Raw genomic sequence first — 27,205 nt, 5'->3', positions numbered from 1 at the left:
CACCCTAAACAAATCTTTTGGGGTTTTTGTTTGTACTGATGAAGTGAGGTCCATCAAAGCAGACTTTGTAACTGTGACCAAAGGTTCTTCCTCCTCAAATGGAACTACTGGGGTCAGTGTTGTCTCTAAAACCTCGGGCTCCATTGAGGTAGACTCAGCGCTTGTTGTGTAAGGGTCTTCCTCTTCAAACGCAACCACTGGACTCTGTGTTGTCTTTAAAAACTCAGGGTCCATTGAGGTAGACTCTGCACTTGTTGTGTAAGGGTCATCCTCCTCAAATGCAACCACTGGACTCTGTGTTGGCTCCTCTGAAGGAAACTTTGAAGTGAGGTCCATCGAAGCAGACTTTCTAACTGTGACCAAAGGTTCTTCCTCCTCAAACGCAACCACTGGGGTCAGTGTTGGCTCCACTGAGGGAAACTTTTCCTCTTTTCCTCTTCCTCTTCTTTCTGATGAAGTGAGGTCCAAAGGTTCTTCCTCCTCAAACACAACCACTGGGGTCAGTGTTGTCTCTAAAAACTCGGCCTCCATTGAGATAGACTCTGCGCTTGTTGTGTACGGTTCTTCCTCCTCAAACGCAACCACTGGACTCTGTGTTGGCTCCACTGAGGGAAACTTTGCCTCTTCAAAGCCTCTTCTTTCTGATGAAGTGAGGTCCATTGAAGCAGACTTTGTAACTGTGACCAAAGGTTCTTCCTCCTCAAACACAACCACTGGGGTCAGTGTTGTCTCTAAAACCTTGGGCTCCATTGATGTAGACTCTGCGCTTGTTGTGTAAGCTTCTTCCTCCTCAAACACAACCACTGGGGTCATTGTTGTCTCTACAAACTCAGGGTCCATTGAGGTAGACTCTACACTTGTTGTGTAAGGGTCATCCTCTTCAAACGCAACCACTGCGGTCTGTGTTGGCTCCACTGAGGGACACTTTGCCTCTTCAAACACAACCTTTGAAGGGTGTGTTCTCTCTGATGAAATTAGGTCCATTGAAGCAGACTTTGTAACTGTGGCGTAAGCTTCTTCTTCCTCAAACGCAAACACTGGACTCTGTGTTATCTCTAAAAACTCAGGGTCCATTGAGGTAGACTCTACGCTTGTTGTGTAAGGGTCTTCCTCCTCAAACACAAACACTGGAGTCATTGTTGTCTCTAAAAACTCAGCCTCCATTGAGATAGACTCTACGCTTGTTGTGTAAGGGTCTTCCTCCTCAAACGCAACCACTGGACTCTGTGTTGTCTCTAAAACCTCAGGGTCCATTGAGGTAGACTCTGCGCTCAATGTGTAAAATTCTTCCTCCTCAAACGTACTCATTAGGTACTGTGTTGTCTCTACAAACTTGGGCCCAGTCCAGGGAGACACTGAGCTTGTTGTGTCAGGGTCATCCTCCTCAAATGCAACCACTGGGGTCTGTGTTGGCTCCATTGAGGGAAACACAGCCTTTGAAGCTTGTGTTCTTTGTGATGAAGTGCGGTCCATTGGGGCCTTTGGGGACCGAGTTCTTTTGGATTCCATCGTGGGCTCGTTTAAAGCAGCCTCGACTTCTTCCTCCGTTTCCTCCGGTATGGTCAGGAAGTTCAGCGACTCGTACTCTCGTCGTCTTTGCAGAGGTTCTTCGTAATCGTCTTCGTAATCGTCTTCTGGTAACTCTAGGGGTTCCACGTAAACATTTTCTTCGCCCGTTGCCTCAGATTCTGAGTCGCTGTCTTCTTTGTCTTCCTCTGGAGACAGCGAGCCCTCTGGTGACGATGGCGGTGGCTCTAAACCGCTCCTATTTCTCTGTTTCCCTGGTGACGATGGGGGCGCCACCGAAATAGAGTCTGCAGATGTTACTGGCTCTTCCTCCTTTTCCTCCTCCTTTTCCTCCTCTTCCTCCTCCTCTTCCTTGGCGTCATGCGTTTGGGACTGTGGTCTTTGCACAGACATGCGCCCCTTCAGAGCGTCGATCGCCCTGGTCGTGTGGATGTTGGACTGCGTGGTGAGCCACCAACTCATCAGTCCCAAGCAGCTCTGCACTCTGTTCTGTATGTCGGCGTACAGGTTGATGTGCGACTGGCGGATGGGCGGCTTCTTGGCGATCTTTTTAATCATTTGCATCAGAGCACCTCTGCGCATCTCCTGACCCGTGAGGTGCTTGTAGAGCAGGTCACAAAGATCTTGCGTGAATTTGAAAATCTTTCCGCTGGAGATCTGCTTCAGTGTCCAAAACACCTTATAACAATCGTCGGCACCACTGGGACCAACCGTTTTCTGAAGCAGCAAGTCAACACTGGCTATGAGCAGCTGCACCGAGTGCGTGCTTTCAACTTTGGTTTTGTTGTAGTTGGCCTTTACCTCTGCTACTGTGAGATGTATCGCTGCTTTGACAAACTGCTTTCCCAGAGTGGCCTCGATGCGCTGCGTAAGCGGTTCCAAGCACGCTTTAAACTTCTTCTTGGGAATTGGGTTCACATCAATGCCGATAATTGATTTAACTATATCGCGTACAGCAATGTTTATCTCCTGAGAAGAGGCAGATCGCAGCAGCTTCTGCTTCACGACCGGCAGATTTGCAATTAGAGGCTCTGTGATTTCATTAACCTCCCTGCCCAAAATCTCTTGCAGCTTCTGAGTGATCGTAAACGTGTACGTGGCTTTGCTTGTTTTTTCCGTCTTCTTCAAAGGTAGACGAAACTCCTTCGTAATGTTGATCGAGCAGTCGGACAAAATTTTGTCCACATGTTGGACCATGTTATCGAGCGTGCAGGGGGCGATTACATGAGTTGGAACAAGTTTTTCAGAGTCGTTGTCGTTGGATCGGGCAGATTTCACTCTTTCTGTGACCTCTTTGACGATCATATTAGTCAAGAGTTTTACACTGCTACATTCCTTCTGATCCTCCTGGTCCACAATGTTGCCACAGCTCTCGGTGAGAATGCTGCGCACCGCGGATTTGATGCACTTGTCTGACCAGTTATTGGAGAAAGTCAGATCTGTCAACGCGGCATCTGAAACGCCTGTGATGAACGCCAGAAGCTGCTCCGCACACAGGGTTTTCATGGCAAAATTGATGGATTCACCAAACAGTATGTCTGTCCACTGGTGTTTCGTCACTCTCGTAAAAGAGGAGGAGATGAGTCGACGCACATCTTCTCTTGTGACCCACCGGTCTGTTTTTGTTATATCCATTCTTCGATTCTTCTTGTTTTGAGATCGACGAGTAACAAGTTGTTTTGCGAACAACAACTTGTTTTGTGATAAACGAGTTGTTTTGTGTCCAACAACTTGTTTTGCGAACAACAATTTGTTTTGTGATCAACAACTTAATTTGCGAACAACTTGTTTTGTGATAAACGAGTTGTTTTGCGAACAAACGAGCTGTTTTATGATCGACAAACTGAACTGTGATCGACGAGCTTCTGAACGTGGCTGCCTGTCTGTAGACTGACTTCTTCAAAAACTAACAGATCAAAGGAAATTCAAGGGATTTAAACCTACGATTGTGACGTCAGTTGTGACGCAGCACTGAGATCAAGGCCCTAGCAACCGTTGCTATGCGGTGACGTGCTTACCTTGGCAATCGAAGGTCGAACTGGACGTCAGTTGTTGCCTGATCCCCCAGATCACGGCGCCTGGCAACCGTTGCTAGGCAGCGTCGTCGGGCGGCTCTCGAACCGGAAGCGAGCTAAAAATAATAATAATTAAAAAAAACTCCACTGTTTGGATTCGTGTCGTCGTTGAAAGTAAAAGTCGTGTTTGACTAAGTTTAACCACGTCCAGCTTTATTATTTACGACTGTTTAATATCTTAAATCGAACTGACAATGAATTCTGATGAACTGTTCTCAACTTTTTCATCAGGTATTTTCAAAATAAAAGAAAAAATGGCCGCTCGTCCAGCTCTGTTTACCCTCGGATATTTATTAATGTTTGACAACCGGAGGATTTCAACAGTTTATTATGACGTTTTTGCGGCGGAGTCAAACAAATGAAATGAAATAATTAAGGTTTGGTTTAAAAACAGCGTTTATAATCTGACCATTTTCTAACGTGACACACAAACCCAGAGGGAAATGCGTTTAAAAGAGAGATGTGACTGGATCAAGGTAAAATAAAAGACACCGGAGAAACCGGAGAGGGAGAGGTGGACGCAGTGACAGCCAGGAGGAAAACACACAGGTAAGGTAACAACTGGTTTATAATTATAATTTATTCATATAATGTCTCCAGTGGTTGTTTGAATGACTGTAGTCAATAAAAATAAATAAAATAAAAGGTTAATTAGCCTACTTATTGTGACAGACAGCGGGTTTGTTATGGTTAACGGCTGACCAACGGTAACTAGCTGCTAACTAGCTGCTAACGGAACAAGCTACATGCTAACTACCGGCAAGTTACATGTAGGTAGGAGCACCTCAACTTCATCATAATAATCATAATAATCATAATAATGCTTTAAAAAAGAGTCTAAATCGATGTTTATTTTATTCAGTGAACCAGTCAGTGGACGGACGGACAGCAGAGGAGCCAGGTGACCGGACATGAGCCCGCTGGACCCGGGGTGAGTTGGTTAAACTCTCCGGCTTAAATCAGTAAAGTTATGGCTTTTATGTTTTTATGCAGAACAGGACATGATACTGTGTAATATTTGCTCTAAAAACGACTATTGAGCAGTCAGACAGTGTCACAGAGCAGCAGGATGAAACTCAGCTGTTAAACACTATGACAAATGTGACTTTTGTCAAACCAATTTACGGTTTAATCTGATATTAGATCATCAGAGATCATGTTCAGGTCTCTGTATTTATATTATATTATTATAATATTTGAAACCATAGGTGATGGGTTAATCTGCTAGAGAAAGACTTATGTTTTTATTTATTTGATTAGGACATTGCATATTAATCAACATGTCAGCCAGAGCATCAATGTAAATATGCTGGAGTTAGGTTGTCCTAAGGCAAGTCATAACTATACAAACAATATACCAGTATACAAATACTGTAGATAAAACACAGTTTTACACAAAAAATAGGTCCCAATTCACATTAAGAGTCAATATAGAAAAATAGAAAGACAAATTTCTTGCGCCGTTGTACTGTATGTCACCTCTAGTTAGTGCTCTGGTGTTTATTCTAGAGGATTTTTTCTTTACGAAGTTCTGTAATGGTGGAGGGACTAGAGAGATAACAGTCTGATTTCATGAGAATAAAAAAAAATAATAGCCACCATATTGTCAAGAAGCAAAAAGAAAAAATAGACATGTATGTTAACTTATGAATTAAAAATATGGCCCTAGAGGGACATTTTCATGTACAATATGAAACTCTGAATGAACACTTTTCCATCCTTCTGCTGGAAACTCCAGCTGTAGTGTTGGTGTCTATGTGTAAAAGAAAAGAAAAGGAGGAAATCAAATGACATGCTTCCTCTTTGTTAGAGAAAACCACAAGAGAGCAGAGGAGATGACAACAAAGTGCATCACTCGAGGTCTACTTTCGTTCAAAGTCTTCTTCTTGGTGGAAACTCCTGATATGTAAGTGTTTTGTACCTGGCAGGACTTTCTTTTATTTTGGAAAATGTGATGTACCACACACTGTGCTGATCAAATGTTTCCTCCTCTAAACCATTGTGAGATTGAGATTTAAATTTATTTGCCATTTGTGCCCAAACCAAAGTCCAGGCACACAGGAATTATTGTGCAGGGCTGTCTTGGAGTCTAGTATTAGATATTAGACATAGACACAGAACGGCGCACAATCAATAATTAAAAGTGCTTAAAACACCATCCAAGAAAGGAAAAGTGTATAATAGAATAGAGGTCAGAGGGAGAGGCACGGTGGAATTTTCTTAGTGCTGTTCTTGCTGGTTTTCTGGTGTGATAAACCACCAAACTTATGTGTTTTCCCTCCGCCTACACCGCCCTTTGATTTTATGATTTGAAACTTTTTGAAACAGCTACTACATTAAGTATTTGGAGTCTTCCTCTGACTGTTTGCATGTGTGTGTTTTCTAAAATTGCAGTGTGTTGAGCCCTCAGGGCCACCGTAGGGGAAAAACCATGTTGAACACAAGAGGAAGTGCTGATAGTAGAGTTATAGACAATTATAACAATAGTAATGATGATTAACTTCTTTTTATTAAGCAATTTTTCAAGAAAAAGTAACTTAAACTGCTTAAAAGTAAAATAAAATAATGACAGTGAAGGTAAACATTAGAAAGACAGTTGATGATTAAATGTATAGATAAAAATAAAAACACAAAACAGTGAGATTAATAAAATGTGAGAGAATTTGGGACAAGTCAAATAAAGTAAACTGGTTTTTACTCGTCATTTAAATAAAATGTAAAACTGAAGATCACAGTAGCACATTGGGTATTTTAGTCATGGTCAAGTTCCACATTTCAGCAGGTTTAACTCACACAAGAAAAAACACAAAACAGGCCTGACCAACACTGTAATGTTTCACACGCAGAACATTTATATAAATAAAAGTAGCTTTTTTTACGTAACAACACATTAATAATGTGGTTGTTCGATTAAATGCAATAAAAAAGAGGAATATCTATTCCTTACATTTTCTCCAGCAAAGAAGATACATGTTTCACAGCTGTCTGCAAGTAAAAAACATCTTATAAAGTTTCTGTTTTTTTAGTAGTTTTACACACACACACACGCCGGGCTGAGGCGCTGTGGGCGAGGGCTCCATCTAGTGGTCAGGTACAAGAAAAGCATAATTCTGGCGACATTCATCCGTTCAGGGCTTCATCAAACAGCTGTTGGTGCATTAGGGGGGGGTGACGCGCTGGGCGCTGTCCACCTTGCACATCTCCACCGGCTCGTTCTCCGTCTCCGAGGTGCTGATGAACCAGCCGGGGAACAGCACGGACTCGAAGCAGCTCAGAGAAACTCCCTCGTCCCTCTTGTAGAAGAGGAAACGCTTTACGTCGTCGCTCCACTCCTGAAACCAGAGGAACACGCCGATTTAAAACCTACTGACTTTTACTTACAAAGTCAAAATGAGATAAAAAATTTACTAGATTTTGAGTTTAAAGGGACAACGAGGAGTTTCTATTTGGTTATAAAAAAGTCTGATATTAATGTGGATGAATCTCCGTTACCACTTGTTAATGGTCCATTTTAGATAAATCTATGGTTTTGTCTCTATGGTTATTTTGTTATTATTAGTGGTGGTAGAAATGCTGGGCGAGCCGACCAGCGTTTCTTTACTTTCGGTTTTGTGGCGAGTCATGAGAATAACGCCGCCGAATCTCCGTTTATGGTGGGAACTACGACGGTATGTGATCGTCTTCCAACCTCTGACTTTAATTCTTGATGAATGAAAACATGAGTCTGTCTTGCGCCGGTCAAAGAATTTCACGGTGCGGAGGCTCATAAATGTAGTGTGAAGACACTTCGCTTTAACAAAACTCCTCGTTGTCCCTTTAAATAAAATCCTTTAGATTAGGGCTGGGTTTTTTGACTCATATCAATTTTTATTTGAAAGATCCAATATCAGTTCATAAAATCCTGGTCTGATCTATACAGATCATAGATCTCACTCTGGACTGGGTCATGTTGAATAAATGTGCATTACTGTCACTGCTTTTGGGTCAGTTTGTAATGTAAACATTAAACATTAGGGCTGTCAGTCTTCCCCCCAAATCAGATTTGAATTTCTAATGTTGATTATGTTCAGTATTCAATTTATATTTGAGTTTTTAATGTTTTTTTTACTTTTTTTTAGCTCATTGTATACACCTATACCAGCTTATTATTAGAGGGTGTGTGTAGATGCACCGTCCCAGCTGTATTAACGGACAATAACAAACACTCCGCTCGTAAATTTATAATAAATAGTTTGTTTTATCAACATGTTTACTTTTCCGAACGTCACAACGACCAACGTTAATTTGCGTCGTTGCAGAAGGAACACGTTGGAACGTCAGTTTCACCTTCGACTGTTCTCATTTATAAAATAATATGAATTCTGTTTGAATAACCAAGTTCATTCTGACGGCTCTAGCAAACATTACGTAATATTTTAAACTAGAAAAAGATGCGTGTGAATGCTGAAAGCAGCTGGATGCTATTGGTGAAGCAATGCCGAATGAGCTGAAGAAATTGTTGAAACAAGAGAAAGAAAGACAGAAAGAAAGAAAGATAGAAGTAAAAAGACAGAGAAATGGGGTAAAAGAAAGAAAGAAGAAAAAGAGAGAAAAAAGAGACAGAGAGAGAGGGATGATAGATATAAGGAGGTAGATAGAGATAGAGAGGGGTAGAAAGAAAGAAAAAAAGAAAGAAAGAAGTAAAAAGACAGAGAGGGTAGAAAGAAAGACAGAAAAAGGGGGTAGAAAGAAAGAATGAAGTAGAAAGACAGAGAAAGGGGGTAGAAGGGAAGAAAGAAAGAAAGAAAGAAAGAAAGAAAGAGAGTGGTAGGTATAAAGATAGATAGACAGACAGACAGACAGAGAGATAGAAATACAGAAAGAGAAAAAAATAAGTAAAAAGACAGAGAAAGGGGTAGTGTTAGGGTGAAAATTGTCTTAACATTGAATGTTTGCCTTTTACTAACTGAAGTTGATATTGTGCCTTACTGATTAATAAATAAAACAGAACACCAATGTTTTACTGACTGGAGGAAGAGGAAGAGTTTTAATGGTCTGTATTATCTGCCCTGACCCTCAGACACCTGGGATGGAGAGTTATGTCAGTGTAGGGAGGGTTTGTTGTGTTTCAGGCCCAGAGGTTCGTGTGCTGGGAAGATGGGACCAACATGTGCCAGCCAGAGGGCACCAACGAAGGGAGGGCTAAGTTTAAACCACAGCCACTCCCCACCTGTTTCTGACCAATAAGAGTTAATTACACACACATAGTGCGAATTTATTAAAATTAATGTAACGCCTTTGTTTTAGGCAGAAGACAGAGAATTCTGGCTCTCTTGGGATGGTGGTTGCAGCTAACTGCTTGCAGACTGCGATTTCCTGAACAGGAGAGTTTTTTGTATCTGATTTCCTTTGATGATCCAATTTAATAAATAGTTAACCGGAACGTCGTTGTTTGTCCTCTCTTGGAATAAACGAACACGCAATGTCAGTTTTCCTGTTTTTTCATCCTGACAGTAGAAAGAAAGAAAGAAAGAAAGACAGAGAGAGGGGGATTGATTTATAAAAAGAGAGAGAGAGAGAGGGGTAGAAAGAAAGAAAGAAAGAAAGAGATAAAAGAAGGAAAGAGACAGATAGACTACACTATACACTAACTTTACACTAAATTATAAGATTAAAAGTCAAAGTTCATGATGTAGAAGTACCAAAACAAAGACTGCATCATTTCTGTGTGTGTGTGTGTGTGTGTGTGTGTGTGTGTGTGTGTGTATGCCGGTACAATCGTGTCATATTACGTGCGCACCTATCAACTGGACGTGTCACACCCGCGTGCTTTGACGCCTGTGCAGCAGACAGCGCCTGACGTGTAATGTAGTTTCCTCATTGACTTATAATGGCCCCCCGTTCACGCGCACGTTCACGCGTGATGACTGCTGCACGCCTGTAATCACACTACGCGTAGTGACCACGTGTAACATTCATGCGTGGAGAGAGTTGCTCCGGGACCTGGCCGCTGTGGAGCGAAGTTTCCAAATATCATAATAACAAAACAATAAAAAAGTCAAAGACTTAATTTTCCACGTTATTCTGTTTTTGTTTTAAAACAGAATAACAGAAAAACGAAAGAGTTCTGTTTCTGTTTCTGTTACTTTGCTTTTACACATGGCCTGCAGACACAAATGAATACAAACATTTGTAAGTTAACCACGCCCCCCGCACGTAATCAGTTCATTGACAACTGCTGGGACAGCTGGAGATGTGCGTTAGGTTTGTGCACCTGAATAGCTGCAACACACTCCCGGCCAAGTTTTTTTTTTTTTTTTTTTTTTACACTTTATTAATAATTATATAGATACTGTAACAAAACTGTCGAGCCATCAGGAAGGTTGAAATTGAAATATCAATGCAGAATCAGTGTCAACCATGGAGCATAAAAAGACATGACATCACTGAGCCTCCTCCTGTCTATAATATAATTATCTCATAGGTCTTTTCCTTTCTCCTTCTCCTTCTCCTTTTTCTCCTCCTTCTCCTTCTTCTCCTCCTCCTTCTTCTTCTCCTTCTTCTTTTCGTCCGGCAGGCAAAGTCTGGCTCACTGCTGCCTCCCCTGGTTGACTAAAATGAAAAGGCCAACTACATTACACGTCCTGTTACGCGGAGTGGTGCGCACGGTGCAGATCAACTTCCTGCTGCGCAGCAACAAAATCTGCGTCCGCACGTGTGTGTGAACGCGTAACATGATTTGTCAAACAGTGACTGACAGACGTGCACACGCTGCTTCATACGTACGCAGCTTTTGTCACGCGTGAAATACAACCTGCGCGTAACAACGCACGCACGCGTAACAAAGTAACCATGCGTGCACACACAAGTCGCTGCGCGTCTTTCCGGTTGTTTTGACATCGATTTCACCCCATAGTGTGTGTGTGTGTGTGTGTGTGTGTGTGTGTGTGTGTGTGTGTGTGTGTGTGTGTCTGTGTCTGTGGGGTGAAATCGATGTCAAAACAACCGGAAAGACGCGCAGCAACGTGTGTGTGCACAGTTGATAGGTGCGCACGTAATATGACACGATTGTACCGGCATAGTGTGTCTGTATGTGTGTGTGTGTGTGTGTGTGTGTGTGTGTGGTATATGTGCTATAAATAAAGCACATAACTAAGTGCTGCTGCTAATTTAAGGTACATGTACATGGACATGTAATACCCTGGGTGTTTCCTTTCCTCCGTGGACTGACACATCCCAACATTCATTGTGCACATGCTAATGAAAGCTTTTAAATGTACGAAGTATTGTGTTTCTGCTCAGTTCATCATCTAAAGGAAACAACTGTAAAAAAAAAAGAAAATCAAAGGCCTTAAATAATCTGTCAAAGTCACAAGGCAACAGAAACACCTCAAACTCACTGCGTTAATGTAAATATCACCAGATAACTATGGAACTTGTTTAATATTCTTATTATCTATATTTCCATACTGTTGAATCAGACTGTTCTGTCTGAATGATGTTAATTATGAGACCTTTGTTATAAATTAACACGCGTTTCCACTGCAGGAGTTCCTGGTAGGAATTAACATTGTAGATATCAACAACGTACTTCTGACTGGTCCTAACTACATATCCAGTCTGGCTTTTAAATGTTAAAACGGCTTGCCATAGGCCGTGTCTCCACTGCATCAGGACTCTGGAGGCGACGTGCAACAGTTTCCATCATCGTACAGTCATTGTGCAGCTTTTCCGGACGCCTTCTAATAAAGCTGGGTTTTTAATTGTCATTTCGATCGTCACGTAATCGCTTATTTATCAACTGCTACTCTCATACGTATTTTACCGACTTATTCTCTCTTTTTTGGGGCGTGTAGATGCTTTTTAATAACGCTGGGTATTAAAAATGCAGCTTATTTTGGCGCTTTCTCTTTGTCTCACGTCCCACTCTGAGTCTGACCAATCACACACAGAGCACAGAGCAAATCTCAAGCCCCAACCGGGAGTTTTTCGAGGCTAAAGAGAAACTTTGGTTTATAATTATCTGTCACAAATTCGCATCACCACCGATGTGAATGGTTTTGATGCAAAATATTCTCAAATTTTGTGTCTTTTATTTGTCACGTCCACGGTGTGTAATATAAGGGCCTTTAGCCATAAATTACAGTTTAACTAATGTTAGCTAGTTTAACTTGAGCCTTAAGTTACAGTTTACCTAACAAACTATCTTTAGCTTTTTGTTACAGTTGAGCTAAGTAATGTTAACTAGTTTAACTTTTACAGTTCAGTTAACTTATGCCTAAAGTGTAATTTAGCTGATGTTGGCTAGTTTCTAGCAACAGCCTACTAGTTCCTACCTTTAGCCTAAGTTACAGTTAAGCTAATTTCTAAAGTTAACTACCTTCAGCTTTTGCACATTAGTTTAAAAAAGTAATTAGTTATAGTTTCTAGTTACTTACATAAGATGCTAACATTAGTTGTTGTAGAAATATGTTTTTACATCATGAGCATATTGTTGTTTGGCAGGTGTTATCTAAAATATTCAGTTTAATTTCAATCTTTTGTGTGGCACTGTTGTTTTATAAAGATGTTTTCTTTGATATTAGCATCTTTAATAGACACACCATATGTTTTCATGCATTCAGGATTCAGGAGTTTGTTGTGCTGGATATGATGGAAAGTACATTTAGCCTAAAAGTGCATTTACCCTCAGAAATATAAGATAAGATAGATAAGATAAGATAAGATAAGATAAGATATTTTGTGTGAAGGAGAAGGCTATTGATATCATCATATTTATTTGACAACTTCAATGAAACAAGATACTGAGAAGTCTTGTGACTTAATGTTGTATTACTCCACCTATTTTTATTTAAATATGAAACCTTTTTCCACCTGTTTTTTAACCTGCCATTATTTGTTTGCACCACATCATCTTTGTGAACCTGCTCCACATGTGCAGCAGGTGGCAGTGTTACCTTTCCCAACATTACCTAGTATCATATAGCTGCTGAACAGTGCCTCAAACCAAAGTACACACATAGCTGGGAAAATAAGCTTTTTTAAAATTATTTTTATTTTTTTATTATAGTCATGTTATGTGTGTTGAACAATGTGGGAGAAACCGGAGCACCCGGAGTAAACCCATGCCACCATAGGTGATAATAGTGACATTAATAAAGGCTGGTGGTTCATTTGTCTCAGGATGTTGTGTGCTGTGTGTTATCCTCTCTGTCATGGCAAAAATGATACTAAAGATGCCACGTGAACCCTCGCCTTCAAGCTGTGAGGTCAGACCACTGTAGATGTTCCCTTTTTTTTTCTTTTTCTTTTTTTTTTTTTTTGAGAAAAATTGTGGGAGAGAACCGGAGTACCCGGAGAAAACCTCATAGTCAAAAACACTCACAATCTAAAAGGCTCACTGGGCAAAAAAGACATTGGCTGTGTCCGAAATCACTCACTCATTCACTACTCACTAGCTATACTACTGTATATATTACTTACTTAGAGAAAAGATGGAAGATAGATGGAAGGAGAAGGAGAAGGAGAAGAAGATGAAGAAGAAAAAAATCAAGAGACAGGGTGGAAGGTTCAAGGCCGAAGATTCGCCCAGCACTACAAAATGGTGTACTCACTATAAAGTCCACTATATAGGACTCATAGTATCCCACAATGTAGCGTGAAAAGTAGTGTAGCTACAACCAACGGTCACAAAGCAAGTAATACATACCAAAGTACATCGCGGTCACGGATCGTGGATTGCTGGAGTAGTGTCTGAAAGAGAACTCACTACGTAGTCCACCATGTAGTGAGTGAGTGATTTCGGACACAGCTTTTGAGAATAGCACACAAACATCTCAAAAAGCTCACTGGGCTGAATGTTACATTACCCTTGAATGGCACCAAGCTGATTCCTATCCAAAGATTCTGGTGATGGATTTGCCGATCGAGGAGAAGAACCTTGAGATGCGGGACTGTCTTGGATTTTTCAGATTGAGTTTAAAGGAGGAGAGAATAGATTCTTCAACTTCTGCTTCTCTCAGTCTCATAGAAACCAGCAAATTCACAACACAGTCCCATTTCAGACACAGGTCCTTGAAAATGGCCTTGCCGAGTTTTTCAGATTTTGTTTGGGTGGTTCCAAAATCAATGTCCTCGACCTCAGGCCATATTTTTTGGAAAAGATAGTCCACTGCGCTCTCTGAGTCTCTGGTGGGAAAGGGCACCTTTGATTTCTTCCATGTCTTCATGACGATCTGCTGCACAAGTGTCCGTACAGCCTCCATCTTTTCATCCCTATTTTCCACGCGGACTGAAACAGATACCGTCCCTGTTCTCACAGATACTACCACCCTAAACAAATCTTTTGGGGTTTGTGTTTGTACTGATGAAGTGAGGTCCATCAAAGCAGACTTTGTAACTGTGACCAAAGGTTCTTCCTCCTCAAATGGAACTACTGGGGTCTGTGTTGTCTCTAAAACCTCGGGCTCCATTGAGGTAGACTCTACGCTTGTTGTGTAAGGTTCTTCCTCTTCAAACGCAACCACTGGACTCTGTGTTGTCTCTAAAAACCCAGGGTCCATTGAGGTAGACTCAGCGCTTGATGTGTAAGGGTCATCCTCCTCAAACGCAACCACTGGACTCTGTGTTGGCTCCTCTGAAGGAAACTTTGAAGTGAGGTCCATCGAAGCAGACTTTCTAACTGTGACCAAAGGTTCTTCCTCCTCAAATGCAACCACTGGGGTCAGTGTTGGCTCCACTGAGGGAAACTTTTCCTCTTTTCCTCTTCCTCTTCTTTCTGATGAAGTGAGGTCCAAAGGTTCTTCCTCCTCAAACGCAACCACTGGGGTCAGCGTTCTCTCTAAAACCTCGGGCTCCATTGAGATAGACTCTACGCTTGTTGTGTAAGGGTCATCCTCCTCAAACACAACCACTGGGGTCAGTGTTGTCTCTAAAAACTTGGGCCCAGTCCAGGGAGACACTGAGCTTGTTGTGTAAGCTTCTTCCTCCTCAAATGCAACCACTGGGGTCAGTGTTGTCTCTAAAAACCCAGGGTCCATTGAGGTAGACTCTACACTTGTTGTGTAAGGGTCGTCCTCCTCAAACGCAACCACTGCGGTCAGTGTTGGCTCCACTGAGGGACACTTTGCCTCTTCAAACACAACCTTTGAAGGTTGTGTTCTCTCTGATGAAGTGAGGTCCATTGAAGCAGACTTTGTAACTGTGACGTAAGCTTCTTCTTCCTCAAACGCAACCACTGGAGTCAGTGTTGTCTCTAAAATCTCGGGCTCCATTGAGGTAGACTCTACGCTTGTTGTATAAGGTTCTTCCTCCTCAAATGCAAACACTGGACTCTGTGTTATCTCTAAAAACTCAGGGTCCATTGAGGTAGACTCTACGCTTGTTGTGTAAGGGTCTTCCTCCTCAAACACAAACACTGGGGTCAGTGTTGTCTCTAAAAACTCAGGGTCCATTGAGGTAGACTCTACGCTTGTTGTGTAAGGGTCTTCCTCCTCAAACACAAACACTGGGGTCAGTGTTGTCTCTAAAAACTCAGGGTCCATTGAGGTAGACTCTGCGCTCAATGTGTAAAATTCTTCCTCCTCAAACGTACTCATTAGGTACTGTGTTGTCTCTACAAACTTGGGCCCAGTCCAGGGAGACACTGAGCTTGTTGTGTCAGGGTCATCCTCCTCAAACGCAACCACTGGGGTCTGTGTTGGCTCCATTGAGGGAAACACAACCTTTGAAGCTTGTGTTCTGTCTGATGAAGTGCGGTCCATTGGGGCAGACTCGGTCGTCTTTGCCACAGGTCGTACCTTTGGGGACCGTGTTCTTTTGGATTCCATCGTGGGCTCGTTTAAAGCAGCCTCGACTTCTTCCTCCGTTTCCTCCGGTATGGTCAGGAAGTTCAGCGACTCGTACTCTCGTCTTCTTTGCAGAGGTTCTTCGTAATCGTCTTCGTAATCGTCTTCTGAATCTGTGTCTTCTGGTAACTCTAGGGGTTCCACATAAACATTTTCTTCGCCTGTTGCCTCAGATTCTGAGTCGCTGTCTTTGTCTTCCTCTGGAGACAGCGAGCCCTCTGGTGACGATGGCGGCGGCACCAAACCGCTCCTTTTACTCTGTTTCCCTGGTGACGATGGGGGCGCCACTGAAATAGAGTCTGCAGATGTTACTGGCTCTTCCTCCTTTTCCTCCTCTTCCTCCTCCTCTTCCTTGGCGTCATGCGTTTGGGACTGTGGTCTTTGCACAGACATGCGCCCCTTCAGAGCGTCGATCGCCCTGGTCGTGTGGATGTTGGACTGCGTGGTGAGCCACCAACTCATCAGTCCCAAGCAGCTCTGCACTCTGTTCTGTATGTCGGCGTACAGGTTGATGTGCGACTGGCGGATGGGCGGCTTCTTGGCGATCTTTTTAATCATTTGCATCAGGGCACCTCTGCGCATCTCCTGACCCGTGAGGTGCTTGTAGAGCAGGTCACAAAGATCTTGCGTGAATTTGAAAATCTTTCCGCTGGAGATCTGCTTCAGTGTCCAAAACACCTTATAACAATCGTCGGTACCACTGGGACCAACCGTTTTCTGAAGCAGCAAGTCAACACTGGCTATGAGCAGCTGCACCGAGTGCGTGCTTTCAACTTTGGTTTTGTTGTAGTTGGCCTTTACCTCTGCTACGGTGAGATGTATCGCTGCTTTGACAAACTGCCTTCCAAGAGTGGCCTCGATGCGCTGCGTAAGCGGTTCCAAGCACGCTTTAAACTTCTTCTTGGGAATTGGGTTCACATCAATGCCAATAATTGATTTAACTATATCGCGTACAGCAATGTTTATCTCCTGAGAAGACGCAGATCGCAGCAGCTTCTGCTTCACGACCGGCAGATTTGCAATTAGAGGTTCTGTGATTTCATTGACCTCCCTGCCCAGAATCTCTTGCAGCTTCTGAGTGATCGTAAACGTGTACGTGGCTTTGCTTGTTTTTTCCGTCTTCTTCAAAGGTAGACGAAACTCTTTGGTAATGTTGATTGAGCAGTCGGACAAGATTTTGTCCACATGTTGGACCATGTTATCGAGCGTGCAGGGGGCGATTACATGAGTTGGAACAAGTTTTTCAGAGTCGTTGTCGTTGGAGCGGGCAGATTTCACTCTTTCTGTGACCTCTTTGACGATCATATTAGTCAAGAGTTTTACACTGCTACATTCCTTCTGATCCTCCTGGTCCACAATGTTGCCACAGCTCTCGGTGAGAATGCTGCGCACCGCGGATTTGATGCACTTGTCTGACCAGTTGTTAGAGAAAGTCAGATCTGTCAACGCGGCATCTGAAACGCCTGTGATGAACGCCAGAAGCTGCTCCGCACACAGGGTTTTCATGGCAAAATTGATGGATTCACCAAACAGTATGTCTGTCCACTGGTGTTTCGTCACTCTCGTAAAAGAGGAGGAGATGAGTCGACGCACATCTTCTCTTGTGACCCACCGGTCTGTTTTTGTTATATCCATTCTTCGATTCTTCTTGTTTTGAGATCGACGAGTAACAAGTTGTTTTGCGAACAACAACTTGTTTTATGATAAACGAGTTGTTTTGTGTTCAACAACTAGTTTTGTGATCAACAACTTGTTTTGCGAACAACAACTTGTTTTGTGATAAACGAGTTGTTTTGCGGACAAACGAGCTGTTTTATGATCGACAAACTGAACTGTGATCGACGAGCTTCTGAACGTGGCTGCCTGTCTGTAGACTGACTTCTTCAAAAACTAACAGATCAAAGGAAATTCAAGGGATTTAAACCTACGATTGTGACGTCAGTTGTGACGCAGGCCCGAGATCAAGGCCTTAGCAACCGTTGCTATGCGGTGACGTGCTTACCTTGGCAATCGAAGGTCGAGATGAAGTGGAAAACAGACGAACTGGACGTCAGTTGTATGAAGTAGGCCCCAGATCACGGCGCCTGGCAACCGTTGCTAGGCAGCGTCGTCGGGCGGCTCTCGAACCGAAAGCGAGTTTAAAAAAAAATAATAATAAAAAACCTCCACTGTTTGTTTAAAGTAAAAGTCGTGTTTGACAAAGTTTAACCACGTCCAGCTTTATTATTTACGACAGTTTAATATCTTAAATCGAACTGACAATGAATTCTGATTAACTGTTCTCAACTTTTTCATCAGGTATTTTCAAAATAAAAGAAAAAATGGCCGCTCGTCCAGCTCTGTTTACCCTCGGAGATTTATTAATGTTTGACAACCGGAGGATTTTAACAGTTTATTATGACGTTTTTGCGGCGGAGTCAAACAAATGAAATGAAAGAATTAAGGTTTGGTTTAAAAACAGCGTTTATAATCTGACCATTTTCTAACGTCACACACAAACCCAGAGGGAAATGCGTTTAAAAGAGAGATGTGACTGGATCAAGGTAAAATAAAAGACACCGGAGAAACCGGAGAGGGAGAGGTGGACGCAGTGACAGCCAGGAGGAAAACACACAGGTAGGTTAACAACTGGTTTATAATTATACTGTATTCATATAATGTCTCCAGTGGTTGTTTGAATGACTGTAGTCAATAAATAAAAAATGGTTAACGTTAATTAACCTACTTATTGTGACAGACAGCGGGTTTGTTATGGTTAACGGCTGACCAACGGTAACTAGCTGCTAACGGAACAAGCTACATGCTAACTACCGGCAAGTTACATGTAGGTAGGAGCACCTCAACTTCATCATAATAATCATAATAATCATAATAATGCTTTAAAAAAGAGTCTAAATCGATGTTTATTTTATTCAGTGAACCAGTCAGTGGACGGACGGACAGCAGAGGAGCCAGGTGACCGGACATGAGCCCGCTGGACCCGGGGTGAGTTGGTTAAACTCTCCGGCTTAAATCAGTAAAGTTATGGCTTTTATGTTTTTATGCAGAACAGGACACGATACTGTGTAATATTTTCTCCAAAAACGACTATTGAGCAGTCAGACATATTGTTAACAGTGTCACAGCAGCAGGATGAAACTCAGCTGTTAAACACTATGACAAATGTGACTTTTGTCAAACCAGTTTACGGTTTAATCTGATATTAGATCATGTTCAGGCTTCAACAATGAACTATAGACACAATAAATGACATCTCTGTATTTATATTATATTGTTATAATATTTGAAACCATAGGTGATGGGTTAATCTGCTAGAGAAAGACTTATATTTTTATTTTTATTTGATTTATTTGATTAGGAGATTGCATATTAATCAACATGTCTGCCAGAGCATCAATGTAAATATGCTGGAGTTAGGTTGTCCTAAAGCAAGTCATAACATACAAACAATATACCAGTATACAAAAAACACCGTTTTACACAAAAAATAGGTCCCAATTCACATTAAGAGTCAATATAGAAAAATAGAGAGACAAATTTCTTGCGCCGTTGTACTGTATGTCACCTCTAGTTAGTGCTCTGGTGTTTATTCTAGAGGATTTTTTCTTTACGAAGTTCTGTAATGGTGGAGGGGCTAGAGAGATAACAGTCTGATTTCATGAGAATAAAAAAAAATAATAGCCACCATATTGTCAAGAAGGAAAAAGGAAAAAATAGACATGTTAACTTATGAATTAAAAATATGGCCCTAGAGGGACATTTTCATGTACAATATGAAACTCTGAATGAACAATTTTCCATCCTTCTGCTGGGAACTCCAGCTGTAGTGTTGGTGTCTATGTGTAAAAGAAAATAAAAGGAGGAAATCAAATGACATGCTTCCTCTTTGTTAGAGAAAACCACAAGAGAGCAGAGGAGATGACAACAAAGTGCATCACTCGAGGTCTACTTTCGTTCAACGTCTTCTTCTTGGTGGAAACTCCTGATATGTAAGTGTATTGTACCTGGCAGGACTTTCTTTTATTTTGGAAAATGTGATGTACCACACACTGTGCTGATCAAATGTTTCCTCCTCTAAACCATTGTGAGATTGAGATTTATTTATTTGCCATTTGTGCCCAAACCAAAGTCCAGGCACACAGGAATTATTGTGCAGGGCTGTCTTGGAGTCTAGTATTAGATATTAGACATGAGACACAGAACGGTACATAATCAATAATTAAAAGTGCTTAAAACACCATCCAAGAAAGGAAAAGTGTATAATAGAATAGAGGTCAGAGGGAGAGGCACGGTGGAATTTTCTTAGTTCTTTGTTCTTGCTGGTTTTCTGGTGTGATAAACCACCAAACTTATGTGTTTTCCCCTCCGCCTACACCGCTCTTTGATTTTATGATTTGAAACTTTTGAAACAGCTACTACATTAAGTATTTGGAGTCTTCTTCTGACTGTTTGCATGTGTGTGTTTTCTAAAATTGCAGTGTGTTGAGCCCTCAGGGCCACCGTAGGGGAAAAACCATGTTGAACACAAGAGGAAGTGATGATAGTAGAGTTATAGACAATTATAACAATAGTAATGATGATTAACTTCTTTTTATTAAGCAATTTTTCAAGAAAAAGTAACTTAAACTGCTTAAAAGTAAAATACAATAATGACAGTGAAGGTAAACATTAGAAAGACAGTTGATGATAAAATGTATAGATAAAAATAAAAACACAAAACAGTGAGATTAATAAAATGTGAGAGAATTTGGGACAAGTCAAATAAAGTAAACTGGTTTTTACTCGTCATTTAAATAAAATGTAAAACTGAAGATCACAGTAGCACATCTAGTATTTTAGTTATGGTCAAGTTCCACATTTCAGCAGGTTTAACTCACACAAGAAAAAACACAAAACAGGCCTGACCAACACTGTAATGTTTCACACGCAGAACATTTATATAAATAAAAGTAGCTTTTTTTTACGTAACAACACATTAATAATGTGGTTGTTCGATTAAATGCAATAAAAAAGAGGAATATCTATTCCTTACATTTTCTCCAGCAAAGAAGATACATGTTTCACAGCTGTCTGCAAGTAAAAAACATCTTATAAAGTTTCTGTTTTTTTAGTAGTTTTATAAACACACACACACACACACACGCCAGGCTGAGGCGCTGTGGGCGAGGGCTCCATCTAGTGGTCAGGTACAAGAAAAGCATAATTCTGGCGACATTCATCCGTTCAGGGCTTCATCAAACAGCTGTTGGTGCATTAGGGGGGTGTGACGTTGAAGTGGGTGACGCGCTGGGCGCTGTCCACCTTGCACATCTCCACCGGCTCGTTCTCCGTCTCCGAGGTGCTGATGAACCAGCCGGGGAACAGCACGGACTCGAAGCAGCTCAGAGAAACTCCCTCGTCCCTCTTGTAGAAGAGGAAACGCTTTACGTCGTCGCTCCACTCCTGAAACCAGAGGAACACACACACTGATTTAAAACCTAGTCAAAAGTCAAAATGAGATTAAAAACTTACTAGATTTTGAGTTTAAAGGGATAGTATCATTATTTTTTAAAGTGGGGTTGTATGATCTACAAATAGCCCCCAAGTACTTTAATTGCAGTAGAAGACTCTCTGCACTCCTCCCGTTAGCAACGCCAGCCCATAATAGCCCTGCCCAGAGATTTACAACATACAGTGTTGTGAACAGACCCAAAGAAACGGCCTATTTTCACGGCCTAAAAGAGGTTTTACCTGAAAAAAAATACACAGTTCCATTGTTCGCTATAATATAATTTTTTCCAGCCCTTCAAAGTGCAGGAAAAACACAGTTTTTATTTGGACCTAACCAACTCACGTATCCCTCCGCCCAGGGTTAGCGCCCGCCGATCAGCAGTTGGTTAGGTCCAAATAAAAACTGTGTTTTTCCTGCACTTTGAAGGGCTGGAGAAAATTATATTATAGCGAACAATGGAACTGTGTATTTTTTTTTCAGGTAAAAGCTCTTTTAGGCCGTGAAAATAGGCCGTTTCTTTGGGTCTGTTCACAACACTGTATGTTGTAAATCTCTGGGCAGGGCTATTATGGGCTGGCGTTGCTAACGGGAGGAGTGCAGAGAGTCTTCTACTGCAATTAAAGTACTTAGGGGCTATTTGGAGATCATACAACCCCACTTTAAAAAAATGTTACTATCCCTTTAAATAAAATCCTTTAGATTAGGGCTGGGTTTTTTGACTCATATCAATTTTTATTTGAAAGATCCAATATCAGTTCATAAAATCTTGGTCTGATCTATACAGATCACAGATCTCACTCTGGACTGGGTCATGTTGAATAAATGTGCATTAATGTCACTGCTTTTGGGTCAGTTTGTAATGTAAACATTAGGGCTGTCAGTCTTCCCCCCAAATCAGATTTGGATTTCTAATGTTGATTATGTTCAGTATTCAATTTATATTTGAGTTTTTAATGTTTTTTTTAGCTCATTGTATACACCTATACCAGCTTATTATTAGAGGGTGTGTGTAGATGCACCGTCCCAGCTGTATTAACGGGCAATAACAAACACTCCGCTCGTAAATTTAAAGCTGCAGCTCTACGAACAAAATAGTTTGTTTTATCAACATGTTTACTTTCCCGAACGTCGCAACGCACAACGTTAATTTGCGTCGTTGCAGAAGGAACACGTTGGAACGTCAGTTTCACCTTCGACTGTTCTCATTTATAAAATAATATGAATTCTGTTTGAATAGCGAAGTTCGTTCTGACGGCTCTAGTAAACATTAATATTTTAAACTAGAAAAAGATGCGTGTGAATGCTGAAAGCAGCTGGATGCTATTGGTGAAGCAATGCCGAATGAGCTGAAGAAATTGTTGAAACAAGAGAAAGAAAGAAAGATAGAAGTAAAAAGACAGAGAAATGGGGTAGAAGAAAGAAAGAAGAAAAATAGAGAAAAAAGAGACAGAGAGAGAGGGATGATAGATAGAAGGAGGTAGATAGAGATAGAGAAAGAAAGAAAAGAAAGAGGTAGGTATAAAGATAGATAGATAGATAAATAGATAGATAGATAGATAGATAGATAGTTACTGTAGATAGATAGATAGATAGATAGTTACTGTAGATAGATAGATAGATAGATAGATAGATAGATAGATAGATAGAACGATAGATAGATAGATAGATAGATAGATAGACAGATAGATAGACAGACAGATAGATAGATAGATAGATAGATAGATAGATAGATAGAACGATAGATAGATAGATAGAACGATAGATAGATAGATAGACAGATAGATAGACAGACAGATAGATAGATAAATAGATAGACAGATAGATAGATAGATAGACAGACAGACAGATAGATAGATGGAACGATAGATAGATAGAACGATAGATAGATAGATAGATAGATAGATAGACAGACAGACAGATAGATAGATAGAAAGAAATACAGATAGAAAGAAATACAGAAAGAGAGAAAGAAATAAGTAAAAAGACAGAGAAAGGGGTAGAAAGAAAGAAAGATAGACAGAGAGAGGGGGATTGATATATAGAAAGAGAGAGCGAGAGGGGTAGAAAGAAAGAAAGAAAGAGATAAAAGAAGGAAAGAGACTGATAGACTACACTATACACTAGATAATTACACTAAATTATAAGATAAAAGTCAAAGTTCATGATGTAGAAGTACCAAAACAAAGACTGCATCGTGTGTGTGTGTGTGTGTGTGTGTGTGTGTGTGTGCGCGTGCGTGTGTGTGTGTGTGTGTGTGTGTGTGTGTGTGTGTGTGTGTGTGTGTGTGTGTTATATACCTCCAGATGCAGCTCGACATTGTTGCCCGTCGTCTCTTTGCAGGACAGGTAGAGTTTGTTCTTTATGGGGCATTTGATGGACAGACAGAAGGTCTGAGCTGCAGGACGAGCGCCACCGGCATCGCTGCAGAAGAGGCACGCCAGTTTGAAGTTCACTATAGTGTAGAGAACACACACACAGACAGACAGACAAACAGGATTTCATGTCATTAACAGTTTATCGGAGCAGAAGTTTGAGTGAAACACAGAGGAGCAGAAGTGAAGTGAAATCAGAGTAGTGAACCCGATTAAAATCCGGTTTTTGGTTTTGGTTCTCGTACCTTTGTGGTCGAAGTTTCCTCCTTTGAGCGTGACGGCCTGCAGTCGGTCCGAGCAGCACACGATGTCCTTCTTCTGCGTGTCCCTCAGACTCCACTCGGTGCTCGGGAACCGGTTGTACTTCTGCATCTGGCGTCGCTCCCTGGTGACGTCCGCCACCGTCGGGACCAGCGTTTCTGTGGAGACGACAGAGACAGGACGAGACGTTAGACACAAAGGCAGACTGACGCCATCGTGTATCAATGTCAAAATCACCTGTAAATCTCATAAATTAAGTGCAGATAAACATTTAGGTGTTTTACACCAAGACATGGATTATATCATATGGAAGGAGAAAGTTCGTTCACTGCAGGAAACAAGACAAAAAGCCTGTGACGTGTCTCTGCTTCATTACAGACACACACTGTTCTCATGCAGGCCAGTGGGGCGTTATTGCAAATTATGTAAATAATATATTGTGTATCACAGTTAGAGCCCTTTTTCTTTTTCCCATAATCCCCAAGACCTCAGAGAACTGTTATATAGAGTCTAAAAACAAGTTTAGACTAATTTTCTGTGTGTTTCCAACAAATATACTATGTGACATTAATTTTCCGTTTTTTTAAGTAACCCTTTAAATTACAGGCTGTTAATTACGTGATAATGTCTAGAAATAGTCTAGAAATAACGGCCCATTTCATATTAATGTCATGTTTTTCATAAAGGCTAAAGATTACACATGCTTTTCATGCTTTAAATTCTTTGGGAAAGGCCAGAATCTTCAAGTCAGAAGTCAGAATCAAGCTGACCGTTTTTTCTGGGCTATTTCTACTCAATTAATCGTCATTTCTTGGCGATATTTCTCCACATTACTATGAAACTGACTGTTATTTTAGTGGTTAGTGAGTGACTGTGTCGTGGTTTCACCCACCGTCCACCAGGTTTTCCATGATGGCCCTGCAGAGGTCGCCGTCGCTGAGCGCCGGCGACCTCTGCAGCGTCCAGCTGCCGGCGCCGGGCAGCGACTTCTGCAGCCGCTTCACCGCCACCACCAGCGTCACCGCGCCCCGCATGGTCCTTGGGTTGCGGGAAATCACCAGGTCCAGTCCCGCATCCAGACTGATGATTTCCTTCTGAACGTCCTACACACACAGAGAGACACAGAGAGACACATCATTGCCTCACTGCAGCTGCTTCCTCTGATCACTAGACATTTTGATGAGACACAAGACTTTAATTGATGTGGAAAAAATTCACTTGCAACTACATGTACTGTTATGTTATGTTAGCCTGACAAGCCAGACTACATCATTAAAATGTCTAGTCGGATGAAGGCTGTCTTTCAAACTGCCTCTGCACCAATAGGGTAGCGCTACGACCAATCAGAGCAAAGAGCAGGATGACATCGCTAGATTAAACTTTTCCCATATCCCGTCGGCAAAACACCAAATACATCCTTCTTCTAAATGAACGACTTCAGTTCAGTTTCTGGCTCAACTTTTAAAGAAAATGACAAGTTTAATTATTTCAAAGTTGATGCCAACGCCGATTCAAAAGATTCCTTTGCCAAAGCCATGTTGTCGTTATGTTTTTCACCGTCGCAAACTATGTCGTCATGGCGTTAAGCCGCCCAGCGACTCTCTAAACAGATAGAGCGCTGTGATTGGTCAACACAAACGGTGTTCGAGACTCAAAAAGTTCCTCTGGCTCGTTTCTAGACCCACCTACGGAGCAAAGAGATTTGCTGCTGCTAGGGGGCAGATAGATTTCTAGGCTACTGTTATGTACTAAAATTATTCAAATAGATAAAAAACCGATCGAGATATTGCACAGTGTGGGTGGGTATTATGAATACAAGTAAACGTGCAGCTTGTATGAACTGAACGAGGTCAAATACACAAGGATAAATTATGCAGAGGATAAAAAAAGAGTATGAATTAGACATTTTGATAAATAAAAATGAGTCTAAACTGTACATGTCCAGAGTAACCCTTCAGCAGACATTACTGTTTGGTTATATTATAGTATATAATAAGTTTAGAAAGACATAAAAACATGAGGGAGAGAGCTGGTGTAGATATAGTTACACTAAATTATAAGATAGAAGTCAAAGTTCATGATGTAGAAGTACCAAAAAAGTCTGCATAATTTCTGTGTGTGTGAGTAGAAGTGAGAGTGTGGATGATGATGATGATGATTCTTACCGTCATGTTGAAGCAGCTGGATTCACATCCTGTCTGACTCTGGTCCAGGTCTGGAGAGCTGAAACACAACACAACACACAGATATCAGACACACACACATTTAACCCAGATTGAACTCAGACTCTTGAAACACTGAAACTGAAATGACTCATTATAACTCACTACAACACCGTTTGATTTCGTATTTTTAATGTTCTGGTTTTATACGGTATCTAGTTTCTGCTTCTGCCTCAGTAAAACTTTGTATTTAAACGTGCTATAAAAGAAAAGTTATAATGTAAAAGTTATTATGTAATATATGAGCAGCTTGTGTGTCTGACTGTACATCTGTCACTCTCTACTCTCTGAGGCATATTGCACTCTAATGATTTTACTGTATGTTTTTAGTACTTTCCTGCAGCTGTTTTTGTCTTGTTATGAAGCAGCACTGCTCTCTGTCCCAGAGAAATCTCTCCCACGGGTTAGACTATTAAATGATTCTGAACTTGAATATGATAAAGTTATTTTTAAATGAGAAAATGTAAAAGTTAGAATGAAGACATTTGAAGTCAATGTGAGAAGTGAAAGACGTTGTCAGACAAACAGGCTGGAATCTGTTCCTGTTTAGTGCCTGATGCCTGTGATGGTCTGAAATAACACTTTTTTAAAACATGTATCTCCAACAGTTAGTGAAGGCAGCGTTATAAAGCTTGAATTAAAAACAGTAAAGTAGGGCTATGGTAAATGGTAAATGGTCTGTATTCATATAGCGCTTTACTATACCTGCAACGATACCCAAAGCGCTTTTACATCATACATCGCATTCACAAACTGATGGTGGAAACTGCCATGCAAGGCGCTAACCACGACCCATCAGGAACTATCATCTTAATTGTCCTTATTTTTAGTTAGCATATACCTTAAACACTTCAAGCTGAAAGCTAATGATGACTTTGACCCTTTGACCTTTGATAATAATCGTTTGTGGCAGCCCTACAGTAAAGTAAAAAAATAAAATAAAACAACTGTGAACCGTCTGTCACTCACCTGTCCAGAGCTTGAGATAAATCAAAGTCGCACATGGTCGGTCCTCAGCGAATGTGTGTCTGTCAGTGTCAGTTCACGCCGTCACACTGTCACTACTCATCGAGAGCTCACGCTTAAATAAGCCACTTCCTGGTGTGAAAGACACACACACACACACACACACACACACACACACTTTCTCTTCCTTCCATGACCGATGACGCAACCACAAACAACCTTTACCCCCACACGGAAACTGTCAAAATCACCGGGCACCTGTCAGCTCAGAGGAGTGAAGATAATTAATAATAATAATAATAATAATAATAATAATAATCAAAGTGTTATTTTTATATTTAGGCAAAACAACAAACATCCTGTTCTGTAAATTTAAAAAAAATTTAAATTAAAAAGCTGCCAACTATGTTGAAGCAGAAGGAAACTCATTAGACACAACATCATTAGAAACAAAAGGCAGCACTGC

The 27,205-nt window shown here is 41.2% G+C and overlaps 1 protein-coding gene across 1 annotated transcript; it reads right to left on the bottom strand.

Annotated features, from left to right (window-relative positions):
* Positions 1-20,191: 20,191 nt before the first annotated feature.
* il1b (interleukin 1, beta) lies at positions 20,192-26,861 on the bottom strand. Its single transcript, XM_085792357.1, has 6 exons — positions 26,743-26,861; positions 25,717-25,774; positions 24,444-24,654; positions 23,536-23,709; positions 23,216-23,370; positions 20,192-20,869 (listed from the first exon to the last, which is right to left on the bottom strand). Exons 1-6 carry the CDS (start codon positions 26,775-26,777, stop codon positions 20,681-20,683), a joined length of 822 nt encoding a protein of 273 aa, XP_085648483.1. The 5' UTR covers positions 26,778-26,861; the 3' UTR covers positions 20,192-20,680.
* Positions 26,862-27,205: the final 344 nt, after the last annotated feature.

This window comes from Trachurus japonicus, chromosome 12, assembly GCF_045865225.1.
Source record: "Trachurus japonicus isolate A0001 chromosome 12, Traja_1.0".
Taxonomy (NCBI): Eukaryota; Metazoa; Chordata; class Actinopteri; order Carangiformes; family Carangidae; genus Trachurus; species Trachurus japonicus.
This window is presented reverse-complemented; position numbering and strand designations above follow the sequence as displayed.